At 45.2% G+C, this 20,222-nt stretch overlaps 1 protein-coding gene across 5 annotated transcripts; it reads right to left on the bottom strand.

The window, feature by feature from the left end:
* Nucleotides 1–1,252: 1,252 nt before the first annotated feature.
* Nucleotides 1,253–19,413, bottom strand: LOC115079350 (26S proteasome regulatory subunit 6A). Of its 5 annotated transcripts, none has more exons than XM_029582853.1 (12): nt 19,395–19,413; nt 9,681–9,764; nt 8,116–8,241; nt 7,436–7,540; nt 6,507–6,569; nt 5,717–5,854; nt 5,267–5,410; nt 5,026–5,174; nt 3,062–3,158; nt 2,368–2,513; nt 2,086–2,167; nt 1,253–1,772 (listed from the first exon to the last, which is right to left on the bottom strand). In XM_029582853.1, the coding sequence occupies exons 2-12, from the start codon at nt 9,732–9,734 to the stop codon at nt 1,662–1,664; spliced, it is 1,215 nt and encodes a 404-aa protein (XP_029438713.1). In that variant the 5' UTR covers nt 9,735–9,764; nt 19,395–19,413; the 3' UTR covers nt 1,253–1,661. The 5 variants fall into 5 exon arrangements, with proteins under 5 accessions (XP_029438713.1, XP_029438712.1, XP_029438711.1 ...); XM_029582852.1 differs by lacking the exon at nt 19,395–19,413 and adding an exon at nt 10,560–10,583 and having other exon boundaries at nt 9,681–9,761; XM_029582851.1 differs by lacking the exon at nt 19,395–19,413 and adding an exon at nt 10,560–10,583.
* Between the last annotated feature and the right edge of the window lie 809 nt (nt 19,414–20,222).

The raw sequence follows: 20,222 nt of genomic DNA on the forward strand, positions 1-20,222 counted from the left end.
ATCTGTTGCCAGAGGATGTGGTCAAGGCGACTGACATAGCAGGGGTTTAAAAGAGGTTTGGACAAGTTCCTGGAGGAAAAGTCCTTGGCAGGTTATTAGCCAGGGAGCCTGAAGAATGCCATTGTTCTCCCCGGGAGTGAGATGGGGGCGACCAGAAGCACACACAATATTGGAAGTACAGTTGCAGCGTGGCTTGAAACAGAGGCAATAGGGCATTCTCCATGTTATTCACCATTCCTAACATTACGTGTGCTTTCCTGACTGCCACCGTGCACAGAGGACTCCAAGGACCTTTTCCTGGGTGGTGACTCCTAACACGAAACCCAGCACGGCCTAACCTCCTTTGGTTCAGGTGCTGAGGTATTGGGTGGGGACATCTTTGCACAAACCAGGGTAGCATGCTGTGGCTTCTCAGCGGATGCTAGGACTCTAACAGCCCTGACGCCGGGCACAACACCAAACTGCTACCTATTTTTTCATTCTGGTGCCTTCAATACCCTTACCTTTATTACATCCTCTGCCATTATTATTGTAGTAAAGAACACAGACTTCTGGCACTGGAATTTGCTTGAAGTGAAGTAAGAACCAAGAGGAAAGATTTTTCTACCATAACATCATGCAAAGTATTTTTAGCTGTGGGTTACACATCTGTGCTAAGGACATTCCTTCTGAAGCCAGTAATATATTTATTTTATTTTATTTCTCAGGGTTTTTGGTTTGGTTTTTTTATAATAGGTATTGCGAGAGTAATAAGTTATCAGGCTGTGTTATTGTCCTCCTTACTCATGCTATACAAGTAGAGAGTAATTTTCCAAAGGAATTACTCACTTAAAAGGGGATTTTATATGTGTAAGTGGGCTTATGGAAATTGCTACACCAGATGCTATTCAATTGTCAATAGGTTTTTTCATGCGTTAGTGCAGAAATGGGCTTTTGAAAATTGCTGCAAGGTCGGCTGCTTTTAGACAGGTAAATCCTTTGGAAAATTACTCCCATACTGCTGAGAGGAAGGCACCAGCCAAACGCATTCCTTGTTCTTCACATAAGACGTTTTCAGTAACAATCTTGGGTCCCGAGCAAATGGTACAGGGACAGCGTGTGCTAGATGTCGTGACCTGGACCATCGACGATCTGATCAAAGTGTTGAGGGAAGGCCGCTGGCCTCTCACAGTGCAGGCTGTGATGAAAGGAAGGCCGTGGGTGAATGGGAATCCGTGCCCAGCTACCTAAACAGAGTTATGCGGTACGGACAGAAGTCACACATGCCTTTTTAATTGATCTCCCCTAAATACATCACATTTTCAGATACAGGCACTCGTTTTAGCCAAACCATTTTTTTTTTTTTTTATTTCCCGAGTTGGAATTATATTCAAAACGGCAGAACTCGTGCACCATGGGTAACCAGAGCTGGGAGAGCGCAGGGAGCCTTTTCCTCTACCCTATCACCTCTTCATCTTCCTTCTAAAAAAATCAGGAAGTAACTGCTCTGGAATTCCACTCACCCCAAGGCTGCATTTTAACTCCCCCCCCCCCCCCCAACCAAAGCTGGGGACATTTTAAATTTCCTTTGGGAACTTGAGCAACAGAAGTTTATAGTCCAGTCCGGAGCAGCCGCCCTCCCTCCCTCCTCGGGTGCCCCACCGCACACACGCTCCTGCTCTTTACGCGTAGTACTGCAGGTTGGCCTTCTTCTTGGCTTGAACCTCCAGGATTCCTTCCATGTAATCTTCGTGCGTAAGCTCCGTGGCTCCCCTGCGGAGCGCAATCATCCCCTGCAGCAAGCAGAGAAGCAAGCAGCTGGGTCTCACACATCTAAAAGGAGAACTACACCCTGACTGGCGTAGCACGTCCAGATCCATTACGAGAGGAATAGCATCCACTCAGCTTAAGTTACTTCTATTAAACATCCCCCCTCACAGTTACATTGCCCTAGTGCTCCCAGATCCCACTCCTCTCTCTGCAGGCCCCTGGACTTCCTCGACGTCGTAAACTGTGACTAAATACTAGAATAAGGAGCAGCTGACCCACCAAAACCCCATTCCTGATGGCGCACGCATATTTTGAGGACAATCGCAGGGTACTTACTGCTTCAACACATACTGCTTTACACTGGGCCCCATTAAAGTCATCTGTACAACGGGCAAGTTCTTCATAGTTTACATCAGGACTGTAAAAAAAAAAAAAAGAGAAGAATGCTGAATGCACCTGTCGGGTGCCTGCACAGGGTTCAAGGTAACAGGCCCGAGCTGCAGAATCTCTTGGGGCACTGTCACATTCGCTGCCAGGGCTCTAGCCTGCGCTGTGCGCGCTGGATGGGGCTGCAGCATTTACGATAAACGTTAAAGAGATTTTGCTCCCTCTTTATACCTGACATTCATTTTCCTGGAATGGATCTGCATAATTCGAGCTCTGGCCTCCTCGTTAGGCATTGGGAATTCAATCTTCCGATCCAGTCGCCCAGACCGGAGCAGGGCAGGATCCAGAATATCCACCCGATTTGTGGCAGCAATCACCTGAGAATGGACAATAGGATGAGAGACGATGGGATGGGCACGGGGACCTTACAGAAACCCCTAGCATTCTCTGGCACAGCCGCTCTGCTTCCGCCCACTTTCCTTCCTGTCCTCCCTAAAGACCGGGCTGATCTTCCGTCGCAGGATCGAAGCTCGTGAACCGAATTATTTATGCACACGGGGGGTCATTTTCAGAAGCATTGGCTCAGTTTTGTGTGTCCTTTTACGCATACTGCAGAGGCGATCCTAGGGGCGGGGGTGCACTTATTTACACACGTACTTTTGATTTTTAAAGGTTTGCGTGGGCATTTAGGCCTGCACTCTGTATTCTTATGCTGCACTAAGGGACACGTGGTCCTGCTAATTTTCAAAGTAGGACGGTTCTAAAATTACCCTTATAATTTTCTTTTATTTATACAAATACACACACATGCAAAGTCTTTAAATAAAACCAATAATTCCATCTAATAAATGCCAACAACAGCAAATAAGGCAACCAAGGTGGCCAGAGTGCTCAGGGTAATGCCAGCTCACAAACTGAGTGTTACCTTGACTTGGGTGTTCGGCTGAAAGCCATCCAGTTGGTTTAAAAGCTCCAGCATGGTCCTCTGCACCTCTCTATCGCCAGCCTTTTCACTGTCAAACCTAGAGGAAAAGACAGCTATGTGACTAAACCCGTCCTCACCAAATGCACACATCAGGCCGGTGAAGACGGCCAGCCCAGATGCTGAACTAGCCAAAAGTGCCAGCAGAGGTGGACCTAACTATGTACACCCTAGGGGATGCGAGAAAGGCATTCAAACACCTCAAAAGGTGCACAAAGCAAATCTTTTTCAGAGGAAGAAATGCTCCATGGGGGTAGGACCTGGCAGTAACATCAGAAAATGTTTTTATTTTTTTTCCTACTGGGAAGGTGGTGGATGCATGGCCTGACTTCCCAGCAGAGGTGGGGGGAAGACAAAAGCAGTAATGGAATTCCAGAAACCGCCGGATCAACACAGAGGATCCCGGGTAGCCAAGAAGTGAAGAGAAAGGCAGAGATCACCTGGTCTATGGCACCACTCCAAGAATCAAACTGAGCAGACCGGACAGGCCTAACGCTTCTCACCTCCTGTCCTATTATAAGTCTGTACATTGCAGACTCGGATGTTAAACTCGCCAAGGCGCAGAAAAGGATGTAAAAAAATATGATTCACAGCATCACAAAAAATATACTGTACGCTTTGTAACAAGAGTTGTGTGTGGGACACTGAACATTGATGCAAGATATGAAGAGTATAATACACAGGGCCAGCTGTGTCCTTGTGCTGTCTGACTTCCCTTCAAGCTGTACTGATTGTATGTTGGAGGATGCAGTCACAGAGACATTGGGAACCCCCCTTCCTATCTTCTGTTCACACATCCGGTTTGCCTGAAGTGCTCAAATGAGCTCATGAGCCCACCTTTACCTCCCGGGGAAACGGATGAACCAGGGATCAATTAAATATTCTCCCAGCACTAGGGCCTCTGTCATGTTCCCAGATGTCGGATACATTTGGGCAGCCTTCCCTCAATTCCTAGATCAGCTCTTCTCCAAGGCAGGAGGTCATTCAGATCCGCTGGAACAAGCTTCAGTTTCATTATTTGCACACAATACTGACTGATGTTCCTGTCTGTCCTCTCCGATGTTTTGATTTTCTCTAACTAGCATGGCTAACGGTTCCATGGAAAGGGGGTGGCCCTGCCTAGTTCTGCTATTCAGTTTGAACTCTGTGGATAACCCCCCATTAACTTTAACACTGCCAAATGATTTAAAAACAACCCTGAGAAAAGATTGAGTCAAATGGCCCTATGTCTTTTCAAGGAGCATTCCTGTTCAGCTAGTAAACGTTTGGTCTCAAGCAAAGTCAGGAGAAATGATTTCAAAACCAGCTGGTAATAGAAAGGAGCTCTTCCTCTGCCAGAGAGAAGAGAAATCACTTCCTTCTCGAAGGCCTGAGGTAGTTCAGTAATTTCAGGACTTTGCTTGACAAAATGACTACTATTTTAAAGAGCAATTCCCTGGGGACAGTAACGAGAGATTTCAGACTCTCAGGATGCAGCGGGTGGCTGCTCACTCTTTCCTCTGAGGGATGGGCTTACACTAATACAAGGGGGGAATCCCAGCACCAGGCGTCACTGACCCCAGCGTGGGGGGGGGGGGGTCACCGCATCAAAGCGGAGCATCAATACGCGCACCCCCTGCAAGAGGAATGGTAAACACTAGAGCAACGTGACAGAAAGGGCAGAAGTCTGAAAAGAGCTAAGGGATACTGGGATGTTCTGAAATATTCCTCCTGGAACGTGTCCTGAAGATCAAAATGAACATCACTACCCTGCGGGGGGACAACCAAAACGTAGAATCAAATCCGATTCATTGATCAATCAAAACAGTGCAGGAAATCGTCTTCCAGAGTCATCCAGGGCAAGCCTGGCCCCGAGGGATGGATAAATGGGAAGGTCTTTGTCTGCTGAAGGGGGGATGAACTCTCACCTCTTCGTTCCGATGGCATCCAGTTCATCAATGAAGATGATGGAAGGAGCCTTTTCTTTAGCCAATGCAAAGGCATCACGGACCAATTTGGCCCCATCTCCAATGAACATCTGCACCAGCTGAGGGCCTGCCAGTTTAAGGAAGGTGGCCTTTAGGAGAAAGAAGGAGAGGCAAACTGAATCCACACAGCATAGCTACAGGTGCTAGGAGCCCAGCAGCCCGGCCCGGTCAGAATCCTCACCTTTGTCTGGGCAGCGCAGGCTCTGGCCAGCAGGGTCTTCCCTGTGCCCGGGGGGCCGTACATCAGGACGCCTTTGGGGGGCTGGATGCCAAGATTCTCAAACTTCTCCTTGTGGTTCATTGGCAGCACAATTGCCTCCACCAGCTACACAGGCAGAAAAACACCCAATTATTTATAGATACACCCCAGCAGCCCCCACCCCTTCCCCTACGTCCCGCTTCCTCCATCATTAAGGCCATTTCACATACCCTCTTGTATCCTTCCTCTCCACTATATCTACATTTCTTCACTATAACAGAGGGTAAATGTATATATTCACTTCCTTGATATACAGCCCTCCAGGTATCCTGCATTTAACCTTCCTCAGAAAAACAGCAATCAAGTCATAGACAGCCTCTTCCGTAAGACGAGGGGATGGCTCGTGCCTCTTCATCTATCAGGGGTACTTAACTCTTGGATCTGCTTATCAAGCCCACCAATGTCACTGTACTGCTCCGTGGGTCTCTCATCCACTTCCATTGCTTTGACTCGAGAATCGTATTCTGTAGGAAGAGTCTCCAGAATTAGGTAAGAGTCCTTGTTCACACCCTACGGGCACAACAGAGCGAAACGGCACTCAGCAAGGGGAATGAGAAACATCTGTGAAGGCGCAGAATGAGGACATCGAGCAGCGAGGCATATCAAGATAACCAAAGTGACATGAAAACAGACCACAAGAGTGATCAGTGAAATGCCACCCTGACCCTTCCTCTGAAAGAGTAACCTCCCATCGTACTGCAGTGAAGAGTAACCACTACGACAAAAAAAGGACCTCTCCCATGCTTTCAACTGTGTATGCGCCCAATACCAAACCGGCCATCACGTCAATGATCCAAAAGAACACACCAGGAACCAATGACAGGGCCGAAATCATCATCTTTTTTTTTTTTTTTTTGCATTTGTAAATCGTAAAGCTTAATACAAAGGAATGCCCAGTATGGACAGAGTGCTGCTCAGAACCCCAGACTTGCATGGGGAGATTCTCTTTTCCAGTATAAATTCGCAGACAAGTCAAAAGAGTTTTTCCTCCCTCTTCTGCACCCCCAGTTTGTCTTTACAATTTGCACCCGTTTTCTAACATTTTCTCATGTTTCCAGTTTGACCATAGGCACCAAGCAGCTTCTGAAAAGCCCCCATCTCTGTGTCTGTTCAGGGTGACCCCACTTAAAGCCCCAGAGAGACAAAAGACTTGAGAGCTCACCACAAGATCTCCTGGCTTCAGTTTCTCTGCATCGACCAATCCAATCACAGGCAGGAAGTATGTCTGCAGGAGAAAGAGCTGGAGCATTAGCACACCCAAAGAAAGAGGGACCTTGGACCAGTTTACATGCACCACAGAAGACCCCCAGGATCAGAAGAGGAGAGGGGCTGGGATGAAGGGCTTTCCTGTGAATGGTGTATATAACACTAGCATGCCAAGAGCTTAGCATAAGAACAGAAGAAGATCAGGGGTCCATCCAGCTCCCCAGCATCCTGTTTCCAACAGTGGCCAAGCCAAGTCACACATACCTGACAGGATCCCAAGCACTAAATAGATCTCTTCTATTCCTATTCTTTCCCTGCCTCATACCAACCTTCACAACATCCTTTAAAGCCACATTTCTTAAAAAAAAAAAAATCCTTAATATTTTTTACATCTCAAAAATGTACCCTGAGTAAAGCAAGTACAGAAAGTTTATGAAAATTGAACCAATTAATGAGTTGCATGCTTGTCTGGCTCAGAAATTGCTAAATTACATTTTCTGAAACCTGGCATTCAGACCAAGATTGCGATTCTGGTCCTGCCTGTCAAACTTCAGGAACAGAAGCGGAGCGTTCGCAGTAATCTTCGCCCAGGTATGTGTTGTACAAAGTTTGGAAGTGGTCCACTGCCTTCTAATGTCTGCAAGGACTTATATTTTTTCAAAAGCTAGACAGTTTTGGCAAAAATATGAATCTACTGGAAACCCAGGGCTTCTGGCACTGAATCTAATAAAAATGAAATGACAGCTCAGAATAAAGACTTCTCCGGGATCAAGGCCAGAGTAGTCCTATGGGTGAAGCCCTGATCTGCACAGCTCGGGCATGGGACGTGCAAAACTTCCAAGGCACAAAAATATTGTGAACCTCACCTGCCACGCAACCTCTTACCTGGCGTGTGGAAGTTTTAATAACAGCGCACTTTCCTTTTCTCTGAGAGTCCAGATCAATGTTTGCACCATCCTCCTCCTGGTCATTTGGGTCAACATCCAGGAGCTGCAAAATTTATTTATTTATTTATTATTTTTATATACAGATCTTAATTGAGATATCACACAGTTTACATTCAGGTACTGTAGGTATTTCCCTATCCCCAGAAGGCTCACAATCTAAGTTTGTACCTGAGGCAATGGAGGGTAAAGTGACCTGCCCAAGGTCACAAGGAGCGACAGCAGGACTCGAGGCCTGGTCTCCTGGTTCGTAGTCCACTGCTCTAACCACTAGGCTATTCCTCCTCCCCTTGAATGCAAGTCTGAGTAACTGACCCCTACAAGTAATCGAAGAAGTTGCAAGAAAGTCTGTCCACTCAAGACCAACCTCCTACAAACGAATTTCTGAGAAATTTTGCAAGAAATTTAATAAAATACTTCCCCATTTTCTTACTGGCTCTAATACACCACTGCACCATACACCTTCTCGGAGCTATAAGTACCCATTAACCCCCTCCATGCCATACCTACCTGCTAAGCCTTCACAAGCATCTCGCCTCAATATCACATATTGCCTAGAACCATTTCACTGCTATTCATTTGGGCCTGTCGAGTATAGCTGGGAGGAAAGAATGAGCTCACCTCAATGACATTGGAAACTAGATAAGGGAGAGTTTTGTTCACTTTAATCTTCTCACTGTTCTCTTTGATCTTATCTTTCATGGCCTGCAACTCATGGGTCACTCGTAAGACCTCACTCTTCATGATCTAAAACACAAGTTACAGAGGAACATGTTACAGAGAAGATAAATAATGGCAAAAGGCTGCCCCTACAGAGAATAAATGTGTGCCATTAACTCTCCTGAGGAGCTGAGGTACATTATCTACACTGTAGATAATGGTCGGCCCTTTTTGTTCTAATTTTAGCACTTATGTTAGCTGACACTTTTCTATGTGTGCTCCCCACTAGCATCTCCCAAGCACAAGCTCCCTGGATGGCTGGACATTCAAAGCCAGGTGGTCATCACTGCAGCTGGGAAACCATGAGCCTTTATTAGCATATGGGCTTGAACTGAGGATTAATGAAATTTATTTATTTATTTATTAAAGGCTTTTATATACAGACTTTCTTGATACAAATCAAATCAACTCGGTTTACATTGAACTAAGCAGTAAATATAACTAACCAATCAACAAGAGACAATTTAAAGGAGCATAAAAGTTACATTATAACAAGGATGCCTTAACTGGGAGTAGGAAATAAAGAAATGAAAGAAATCAACATTTATATAAAAAATTGCTTGTGGTGTTTTGTTATTTAAAAAAAAAAAATGAATCTGCTTGGTCTTGCTTTAATCTTTCCATTAAAATAATGTGTGTTGAGAGGAATTAATGTAGAGAAAAAGCTTTTTAAGAAAGCTATTTTCAAAGCCATTTTACATTGTTTTCAGGTTTCCTGCAAGGTTTTGCAAAGAATGAACGGGTTGTGTAGTTTCAGTAAACATTACTTTGTAGCTTCCTTACCAGCTTTTCATATGTAAATGCATGTGAAAAATATCATGTGCTGGCCTTGCATGTCTTTAAAGATGGCTAACAGATTTTTTTCAGTTGATCAATTGATAAATTGGTTCCTTCACTGTAAAACTATACCATATCTGTTGTATATCAGGGACTGTACCAGATAATAAGCCCCCAATCCTTCATAAAGCCACTCATTTATGCATTACATACATGAGGCACACATGGGAATAACCAAATACACATGAGACATAAGATATATATCAAAACGCCACACTAATATATGCAAAGATGGGGCCATTTGGTGGGCTTTGTCTTCTCACTTCACAGACCACTACAGGCCATACTACCACACCTCCTCCACAAATCAAAGCTAAGTACAATAAAATAATAAAACACAAACACCTCTTCTCTTTTGCTCCAAGAAAGTTTGAACATGCTGATGGCCTTAGCAAGTCCCAATTCCACACAATTATCTTATGAAATATAGTTCAGAAAACATTTCCAACAATAGTGATAATCTCTTAAACCCAACCCATGATCCATAGCAAATCCAGCACACTTTTGCAACTTCCCAACTACCAATTACTTGATTCTAATACATTTCATAGTAAAAACAATAGTTCTGTAGAGCCACCTAACCCGCAGACACTTTTTTTGTAGCACGGCCTAGATGATTCCTCACGCACCTTGATCTCACTGTCCAGCAGGCGTGTACGCTGGATGATCTCTTCCGTGGACATCTTCAGTACCTCCTCCCCAATTCCATCCTGCTAAAGGAAGAAAACGTCTCGCATAAATTATTTCATTTGTGGAAAGCACCGATCATGCTGGAAGGCAGCGACCGTTCTTACAGAATTCCTGCCCCGACCAGTATAGCTAATACACATAATGCAATTACAAGGTAGATCCTTTTAAAAGAAGCAACAGACACAGAATCTCGAATTACTGCACACGTGATCTATTAACGCGAATAAAAGCAGATACTCCGCACAGTTACTTAGTCGGGGCCATGTGGACAAACGCTCGAGCATAGACAACTAAACGAAACGATCAGACCCAGGGATTCGGGAAGGAGAGAGCTCCTTACAAGTCATTTTCTGCCACTCTCCCTCCGATTCCTTACTGTTTCTCTTTCCCCCACCCCCAGCTCAGTCGTCTACCCGCCTTATAATTTCTAACAGTTTAACACCACCTCCCAGAATTCCCTTATTCTATCACTCGCTCCGGTTTTCCTTTATTTTCCTTCCACACCTCTGCTTCGTCCCACACCGACGCCATCTTCTCCAGCCGGGCTTTGAGTAAATCTAGCGCCCGATCCGACGGGAGCTCATTCTACGCTATAGAATTGGAAAGATCGATAGCTGTTCGTGCTCCCTGCGACCTGAGAAACAATAATACGGCGGTGGAACGGCTGCTCTCGACTACTCATTGCCGGTTTTTCTGCTCATTCGGTCTAATTATTTCTCAGTTGTAATCTCCCATGTGCCGAATCTAAGGATGTTAACAAAGCGCCCGAGGAGCACAGAACCACGTGCCCTATACTCAATTCTGCTGAGTGTTGTTACCGTCGCCATGTTTGTGAGGGGCGGAAATAGGACTTGCAGAAACGGGGGCAAAGGGAAGATGCACTACAAGAATGAGCGTGGCCCTGTCACGTGCTAAGTCCACCTGAAGCCTGCTGTTGCTATGGAAACTGAGAGCGAAGATTTGTCTCCATTTTATGCCTCATTGATGTCTTTATTTTTAGGCAGTCACCCTTCTTATGAGAGCATTTGTTTCCAGAGATTTAATCCTTTGCATGATGTTGTGATACCTATTAATGGACCCGGGGAGGAGGCGGGGGACGGGACCAAAAAGTCCCCCCTTTTCTTTTTTTTTTTAAACTGCCCTTTCCCTCACCCAAAACATATAAAGAAGTGGATTGTGTCATCGGGCCCTCTCACACGTTCACTTTAGATACAGAAATATTCCTTCCAGACGCTGTAAGGAATTTCCAGCCTCCCAGCTTTTTTAAATTAAACTCCCTAACTCCGGGATGTATTATCTCAGGTTTCATGTACTCTTCCACCCCCAATCGTCAGCTTGATTCTCACCCATCCGACCCATTTCCACCTCATCCGCGGCTGTTCAGCACCATGGTCAACTCCTGTGCCAGACAGACTGACAGGCACGGCCACCTCAAACTCAAAATTAATATTGCTTTAAAATGGAGTTCAATCTGGGCCAGGGGGTGCTGCTGAAATAGCATTCACAGCCCGGGGCGGGGCATAGATTACTCCTGGGGGAATCCTGCACACAAAAAAAGTACAATTCTGCATGCTTTATATTGGTCAACATAACATAATTTACATGACAGTCTTTAAATAATTACATTTTAAATTAATACAGAAAAAATATTATTTAAAGATGCAGAATTTTAAATATTCTGAGCAGAATTGTCCTAGAAATTCTCTGTAAGAGTGTCCCTTCCACTCTCTCTCCCTACTCCCCTGGCCATTGTGCCCACTCAGGCCCCAACTCCTCCACCTGCCAGTATCTCTCCCTTCCACCTCTAGGCTCAACCCCTTCCACTCTATCGCCACTCTCGGAGTTTGACCCTGTTCTCAGTACTGCCCCTCACACAGGTTCCCTCTGTCCCTCGTTCTCTCACACATGCTCCCTCTCTCTAGTGCACATACACACACCCTCATACATAATCCCTCACTCTCTCACACACACACACATCCCCTCATATAAGAGTCCCTCTCTCTCGCGCGTGCGCACACACACATCCCTTTATACAGGGTCCCTCTCTCTTGCATACACACCCATACAAGCTCCCTTTCTCTCTCACATATACACCCTCACACAGGCTACCTATGTCTCTCTGTCACACACCCCTTCACACAGGCTCTCTCTCACACATACACAATCCCTTCACAATCTACTTATATAGGCTCCCTCTCTCTGGCACCCACACTCAAGCACCACCTTGCTCTCTCACACCCCCCCCCCCCCCCCCCCCCCCCCGGTTCTCTCTCACACCCTCCTCGTTCCCCCTCAGTATCTCTCACCTCCCCTGCTCTCTCTCTCTCACACACACACACCCTCCCCTCCGCACTCCTGCTCTCTCACTTCCCCTGCACTCTCTCACACCCATGCTCTCCCACCCTCGCTGCTGTCATTCTCTCACACCTCCTCCCCCTACCCCTCCCTTTCTCTCTCTAACCCTCCCTCCCCTCTCCTTTCTCTCACACCCCCTCCCCTCCTCTCTCCCCTCCTCTCTCTCCCACACACCTCTCTACACACACTCACTCTCACCGGGGCCTTCATCTTCACCGTGAATGGAACACGTGCCATTCGTAGCATGCCAGAGTCTCCTCTGCCATTTTCTATACAGAATTTGGCAATTCTGTGCAGGGGATATTCTGTGCAAATTCTGCACTCCACAGTAGTGCAGAATTAAGAACTTAAGAATATAAGAAATTGCCATGCTGGGTCAGACCAAGGGTCCATCAAGCCCAGCATCCTGTTTCCAACAGAGGCCAAACCAGACCACAAGAACCTGGCAAGTACCCAAACACCAAGAAGATCCCATGCTACTGATGCAATTAATAGCAGTGGCTATTCCCTAAGTAAACTTGATTAATAGCAGTTAATGGACTTCTCCAAGAACTTATCCAAACCTTTTTTGAACCCAGCTACACTAACTGCTTTAACCACATCCTCTGGCAACAAATTCCATGATTTTAGTACCTGAAAATTCACATGAATGCAATGACCAAAACAAATTAGCAGAGGTGCAGCCTCCCTCCAACAATCACTCCACTTTCACTCTCCTTTCTGATACCCGCTCTCAGCCTCCACCCTGTCCAGAAAACCTCCTTTCTTAACCTCCACCTGATTCTACAGATCCTATCACTCCCTCTAGCCCTTTTCACATTCGCCTAGATGATCCTTTCTCACCCCAAGCCCTTCTTGTAGCCTCCAATTGCTCCTCTGTCTCCCTATTCCCCCTTACGCCATCCCTTATTCCCTCTCGCTCACCTCCCAGCCTTCCCCCCATCTCTTCTCTCACACCCCCCAGTCAGTTTTCTTTCATTTCCCACCCCCTCACCCTTCACAGTCAATTCCTGTCCACCTGATCCAACCCTCATACCCCTACTATGTATGGCTCACAGGTCTCACACTGACTTCCACTACTTAATGCTGCTGGGACCTGTAAAGTGTTGCCGTCTGGGTCACTTGTGACCTCAACTGAAAGTTTTGTGACCCCATATGGGGTCCCGACTCAAAGTCTGGACAGTCCTGCAGTAGGCAAATTGCTGTCCTATTGTATTGCCAGTGTAAAGGTCCTGCCGGCCACCAGCCTTTCTTAATAAAACTGGCCAGGCTGAGCAAATACTAGCCAATTGGAAACTCAACATAAAATGACCCCCTGTAATATCCCAGTAGAATCCAGAAGATAGAATGGGAATATCGTGTTGACTGCCCCAAAACAGAGTTTGTTACAAATAAGATTAACATTCTAAATACAATGGAAAGATGACAGTTTATTCTGAAATTTGCACTAGGACATAAAAACAATAGAATGACCTGATGTGTGTAAGAATCAGCTGGTACTGCTGCTTTAAGAAGATGGCTTTCAGTCAAATTCTTATTAAACTGGGTGCCCTTTGAGGAAGGATGCCAGGGGTGGGAGAAAAATAGAAGATGTGTGACATCAGTGGCTGTCTCAGTTCTTAAATCTGAGTTCACTGGATTCTAGGTGATTATCTTATTACCCAGGAAAGCTTTGAACCATCCTAAGGTTACCTAATTCCAGGCATCATATTATTCTTGACAGCATGAGAGCAGGAGGTGAGGGCAAGTGCTAGGGGAGTGTTAGGGGCTTGGGAGCCATTGATCATATGGAGATTAAATTACCTTTTCATTTCAAGAGATGAGATGCCTCTGTAGCAGGATTCAGATCCCAAAGGTGATGTAAAACATGAGAGGGGGAAACACTCAGGAGTGAACTAAGGGCATGATTTATTAGGGCTTTTTTCTTATTCCATGTCTATGAAGGAAACAAAGCTTAATAATTCAAGCCAGAAATCTCACTCTGGTATCAGAAAAGGAATGTCATTCTAAAGCAGAGTGGGATGTTCAGAGCTCTAAGGGGTCATTGATAGTAGGACTTGATGCTGGAAAGAGTTAAATTGTTAATATTGATGTTACAGCTTATGGGGAGGGAAGGAAGTAGAGGGTAAATACTGCTGATGCAGTATATGTGGGAGGGGTAGGTACCAATGGTGCATAATATGGAGATGGGGTAGATGCTGATGTTTCAGTTTATGGGACAGGAGCTGGTAGGTACTGGTGGCACAGATTATGTGGAAGGAGGGAGTAGCTTCTGATGGTGCATAGTAGAGAGATAAAGGGGTAAGGTACAGATGTTGCAGTGTGAGGGGAGAGAAAGGTGGGTACTGATGGTACAGGACATAAAGAGAGAGGGAATGTATGGATGTCTCCGTATATGTAAAATGAGAGGGCAGATACTGATGGTGCAGGATACAGGGAAAGGAGGAGGTGGGTGATTGTGCATTATGTATTGGAGAACATAAGAACATAAACATGAGAACATAGGAATTGTCAGGCTTGGTCAGACCAAGGTCCATCAAGCCCAGCATCCTGTCTACGTCAGTGGCCAATCCAGTTCGCAAGTACCTGGCAGATCCCATTAAGTAGATCTAATTCCTGTTACTCACTCCCAGAGACAGCAATAGCTTTCTTTAGTCTGCCTGGCTAATAATATGTTATGGATTTCTCCTCCAGGAACTTATCCAAACCTCTTTTTAAACCCTGCTAGGTCAGTTGCCTTGATCATATCCTCTGGCAACAGATTCCACAGTTTGATAGTGCACGCGGTGAAAAAGCACTGAGGGAAAAGTATGATTTTTTTTTAATCTGCTGGCTGTTAGTTTCATGGAATGCCCCCTTTTTGTAGTATTATATGAAAGGGTAAATAACCGTCCTTTGTTTACTTGTTCCACTCCACTCGTGATTTCATAAACTTCTATCATGTCCTCCTCTCAGCCGTCTCTTTTCCAAGCTGAAGAGCCCTCGCCTGTGTAACCTCTCATCATAGGAGAGATGTTCCACCATCATTTTTGTCACTGTCCTCTGCACCTTTTCTAGTTCTGCTATGCTTTCTTGAGTTGGGGGTGACCATATCTGCACACACTACTCAAGATGCAATCACACCATCACGTGACATAGAGGCAATATAATATTTTCTGTTTTATTCTCTATTCACCTTCCCTTCTGTTACTGTTTTTCCCTCCACCATTTTTATTGGGAAGGTATTCCATGCATCCACTTCCTTTTCCATGAAGAAATATTACTTCTGAGTCTAATTTCCTCCTATTGAATCTTTTTTTTCTAACTACACTGGACATTTTAAAGAAAAAATGGAAAAATTCCACATGCATATAAGATATGGGGATATATTACATCATTGAGTAGTAGGGAAAAAAGTTTGGTTTCCTGTTTCATTTGGTTTGGCTGATCATCAGAAACTAATTTGTTTTATTTGTTCCCATTAAAGTCAATGGGGGATCCTATTTTGGACTCTCACGCTGGAGTTTTCCATTCAAGCTTTATGAAACTTGTTTATAGACATCAGCAGCAGAGCAACAGCTGTCCAAGACACCAAGAAGGTGTGCTCCCACCAATAGTACACAGGTGTGGGAGGGGCATTCTCCTGGACCCAGCAGTGTCTGAATGACCAGTGTGAAACTCAGATATTGCAACTACCATGCTCTCAACTCCTGCCAGAGTGCAACGCCCTACCACTTGTGATTTGAGGCCACAGACAGATGGACGGACATGATCTCCTGGTCAGGTGTTCTCCCTCTGCTTTATGCAAGAATGCCTAAAAGGGGGGCAGTTTTAGGGCTGTAAGGGGAATGGGTGCATTTTTGCCTAAAGACTACTGCAAAGCGAAAAAGTTCCCTATGAAAAGAGAATCGGAAAAATTCAGTGCAAAAACTCACACATGTTTTTTTATGTAGGGGACTTTTTTCTTGCACATTTTATGCAGAGACTTTTTGAAACTTAAAAAAGAATGCACGTAAATCCTGATCCTGCCCTAACTCTACCCCGTACTGCCTCTTTCTGTATGCTTTAGTCACATCAATGCCTTGGAAAATTGCCCTAAAAAAAAAGCTTTGAAACAGAGGAACATGGGACCATGAAGTCAGGTGGTCCCTTTCTTCCTAAACTGGACATAATAATCTGAGGTGTTCACTAAAGACGACCCTTGAGAGGGACCAGTGCTGGTTGACAAGACTGTAGCTGGGAGTGGGGTGGATAAAACTCCATTTACAGAAGAATTGGGAAAACTGAATGTAGACAAAGCCATGGGGCCAGATGAGGAACATCCCAGGATACTGAGGGAACTCAGTATCCTGGGATGTGATAGAGGTCTTTAAGATAGTGGTCTTTAAGATCATGAGAGGGCTTGAACGAGTAGATGTGAATCGGTTATTTACACTTTTAGATAATAGAAGGACCAGGGGGCATTCCATGAAGTTAGCATGTGGCACATTTAAGACTAATCGGAGAAAATTCTTTTTCACTCAACGCACAATAAAGCTCTGGAATTTGTTGCCAGAGGATGTGGTTAGTGCAGTTAGTGTAGTTGGGTTCAAAAGAGGTTTGGATAAGTTCTTGCAGGAGAAGTCCATTAACTGCTATTAATCAATTATACTTAGGGAATAGCCACTGCTATTAATTGCATCAGTAGCATGGGAGCTTCTTGGTGTTTGGGTACTTGCCAGGTTCTTGTGTCCACCTTTCTAAGCATATTTCACCTTCACTATGGTGTTAAGGCAAATGTATTGGTTTGCTTGAATCTCTTTTTTTTATTTTTACATCTCACTGAGTATTAATCACTTTCACTTGGAGGCAGCCGCTGGGTGTGTTTATGACTACCTGACTTTTCATGATGGTAGGAGACCAGGATCTGCCAAGCAGAGAAGGTTCTGTGACAGAATCTCTCCTCAGACCTTCGCCACCACAACAAGCTCTCTGCTTGTCCACTTCCACAGTGATGAGTCAGTCCAAGCCCAGGGCTTCCAGGCTAGCTTCACATTCAGTGAGTCCCTGGGTTATGTGATCACATTGACATTGCCACATTCAGTGACTCTCTGGAGGCTGAAGTCACAACTATCCATTTGGTAAGTTGCTGGGGTCAGAGGTCACATCTGCACATTCAGTGGTTTCCAGAGGGTTTGAGGTAACATCTCCCCATTCAGTGAAACCCTGGAGTTTGAGGTCACATTTTCACATTCATTTAATTCAGCAATTCCCAGTGGATCTAATGTCACATCTGCACCTACAGTGACTCCCAAGTAGGTTGAAGTTACATCTGTATATTGAGTCAGTCCTTAGGATGAGGTCACATCTGCACATTGAGTGAGCCCATGGGCACTAAGGTCACAGCAGCACATTCAGTGAGTCATGGGGTCTGACATTACATTAACACACTAAAGATGCTTGAGGATGTCCTTTGAGATTGTGACAGGCCTGTGACTCTGTCTTGTGAGAATGAGACAAACCTGTCCCTCTATCCCCTATGCTGTGGCATGGAGAAAAGTCAATTTTCTCCAATGGTCTGTACGTTTGGAACAAGTCTGTTACTACCTTCTCATGTTGTATGAGACTGGAAAATACTTACGAGCTGTGAAAACCTCCTGTGTCCTATAAGACCAGAACCGGTTTGTGACTCCCTCCTGTGTCTTGTGGGCTTGAGACAGGCCTATGAATCCTGTGTAAGTCCTGTATAACTGGGACAGGTCTGAAGCTCCCTCCTGTGTCCTGTGGGATTGGGATCAGTCTGCGACTCTCTCCTGTGCACGCCGGGATTAGGAATTCTCTTTGCTCATACTCCATCTAACCGGCTATTTCCTTCTCATTGGGTTTCTAGTTCCCTTCAGGGGAAAAGAAGATTCCAGGCATTCAGTAATGCCTTTCAGGCAGTCTCCATCTTCTGTGGATCAGAGACCTTTTTTTTATCTCTCAATATGAGCTTTTCTCCCCCAGAGATCAGAACCTTCCCAACCAGGTGATCAAAGCCTTCCTCATGGGGATGATCTCCTGCCAGGTTATGCCAAGTCACTGACCTGGAACCTTTTTGAACTTGCTTCCTTTTCTGGAGTGGAAGGTGGAGGGCACTGTTGATGCTATCCTAGTAGCTTTTTTTTTTTTGGGGGGGGGTGGGGGTTTTTGGGGGTGGGGATTACAACTGCACCCTCACCTAGAGATCAGAGCTTTCCTTTCCCAGGGATCAAAGCCTTCTTCGCTTGGGAATCTGAATATTCCTCTTCTGAGGACCTGAGCCTAACCTGGCCAGTTGGAAAGACCTCCTTTCTGCTGTGGTTTCTTATGGCTTTACTAATTCCACTTCTTTTGCCTTGAGTGTGAAAACGTAATGATGTCATTTATTGTATTGCAATGCCTGTGATGCAAGTTTGGTGCATTACTCATCAGCTAATGAATATTGGGCCAATGTATGCAAAGATATCTCATTCATAATGCATTGCCCATATATCCTGAAAACCTGACTGGACATGGGATCAATAAAAGGGCAGGTCTAAGCAGCTCTGTGCAGCTCAGCCTAGCTGAGACTTCACAATGGATCCTGGGCTGGCACATCAAAAGCAGCCAGCTGCTGACTATAATTAAGCTCCAGACAGAGCTGGCGGTTTCATTTATGCACAGGGCTGTTGTATTATTGAAAGCAAAAATATCTTCTGCTTGAAAGCTGGTGTTGGATGACTCTTACTCAGCCAGGAAAGACTTTTTTTTTTTTAAGGAGCATTCTAAGCAAATGTGAAGAGTGGACATACTCTGCTTATTCAGGTCTCGGTAGCTGACCACTCACAGTATATGCACTTTGGTATACAGGAATATGCACAAATTCATCAAGTCGTATGCACACACACATGCAAACCCTCATATATGCATGTGAACACAAACACATACACACAAAAACTGGAGGCACGGAGACAGAGAGGCAGAGCCACACATTTGTGCATAATGTGGGGCATATATATCATCAAATGATATCCGATTAAGCGCACTGTTAGACCATAAAAAAAGAAAAGAAAAGATGCCAATGGGCCTGCAACCTGACCTCCTCCCTTCCTCTCAAAATTTCCAATAAAGCCCTATCGGCTAAATCACCTACCCCCACCCCTCCTAAATGAGCAATAATGTCCCATTTTACAGATCAGGCACCACACACACACACACACACACACACACACACACACATACACACCCATGCTGTCCCAGTTCTCTAAATATATTTAAAATAAGGCTCCCTCCACATCCCTCCAATAACAATTAACCCCCGCTGAGAGAGGAGCACTTACCGCTGCTGGTGCTCCTGTGCTGCTTCAGTCAGAAGGCAGCGCTACATCGGGTAAACCTCACATTTACCCTTCCAGAGCAGGAGGCATAAGACACATCCAGCGCTTCGTCTGACAGCAGTACCGGGAGCAGTAAGTTTTATGTTCCTGGGGGGAGGGGGGGGGGGTCTGGCACTGAGGGTGGGCAGCCATACTTTAAATATATTTACAGAACCAGGACAGGGGGGGGTGGTGCACAATCTGTGGAACGGGACACGGTTGCTAATTTAGGAGGGGTTTGGGGGGGTGAGAGGAAGGGAGGAGATCACGCTGCAGTCCTGTTCACATCTTTTTGTTGTTGGTTTTGGTCCACACAGCACTATTGAACTGGATACCTTTTGAAGATGCCCGGTTAAGTGGCAAGTTATCTAGCCACAGCAGGCCAGATAACTGTTGTAATGTAACTTTTATTTCTTTGCACTTGTTTATGTTCTGTTTTTTGTGCACACCCTCTTGTTATTTGTAAACCGGCATGATGGGGTTCCTAATCTCGAATGCCGGTATAGAAAAATCTATAAATAAATAAAAATAAACAACTAAAAATCTGGCCTGCTTTAGCCAAGCATATTCAGCAGGACGTTTCTCCTGCTGAAAATCTGGGGCAAGTTATCCGGCTGTCTTTAGCTGGATAAGTTGTCCACTCTCTGGCTTACTGAATATGGACCTCATTGTGTAAACAACTGTACACATTCAGGCATGCCACACACGCATCACACACGGAAAAACGTCGCACAAACAATATGCACCAATAACGCATTTCTTTTACAAATAATCTGAACTGGAGAAACCAAA

The sequence above is a fragment of the Rhinatrema bivittatum genome, chromosome 17 (assembly GCF_901001135.1).
Source record: "Rhinatrema bivittatum chromosome 17, aRhiBiv1.1, whole genome shotgun sequence".
Classification (NCBI taxonomy): domain Eukaryota; kingdom Metazoa; phylum Chordata; class Amphibia; order Gymnophiona; family Rhinatrematidae; genus Rhinatrema; species Rhinatrema bivittatum.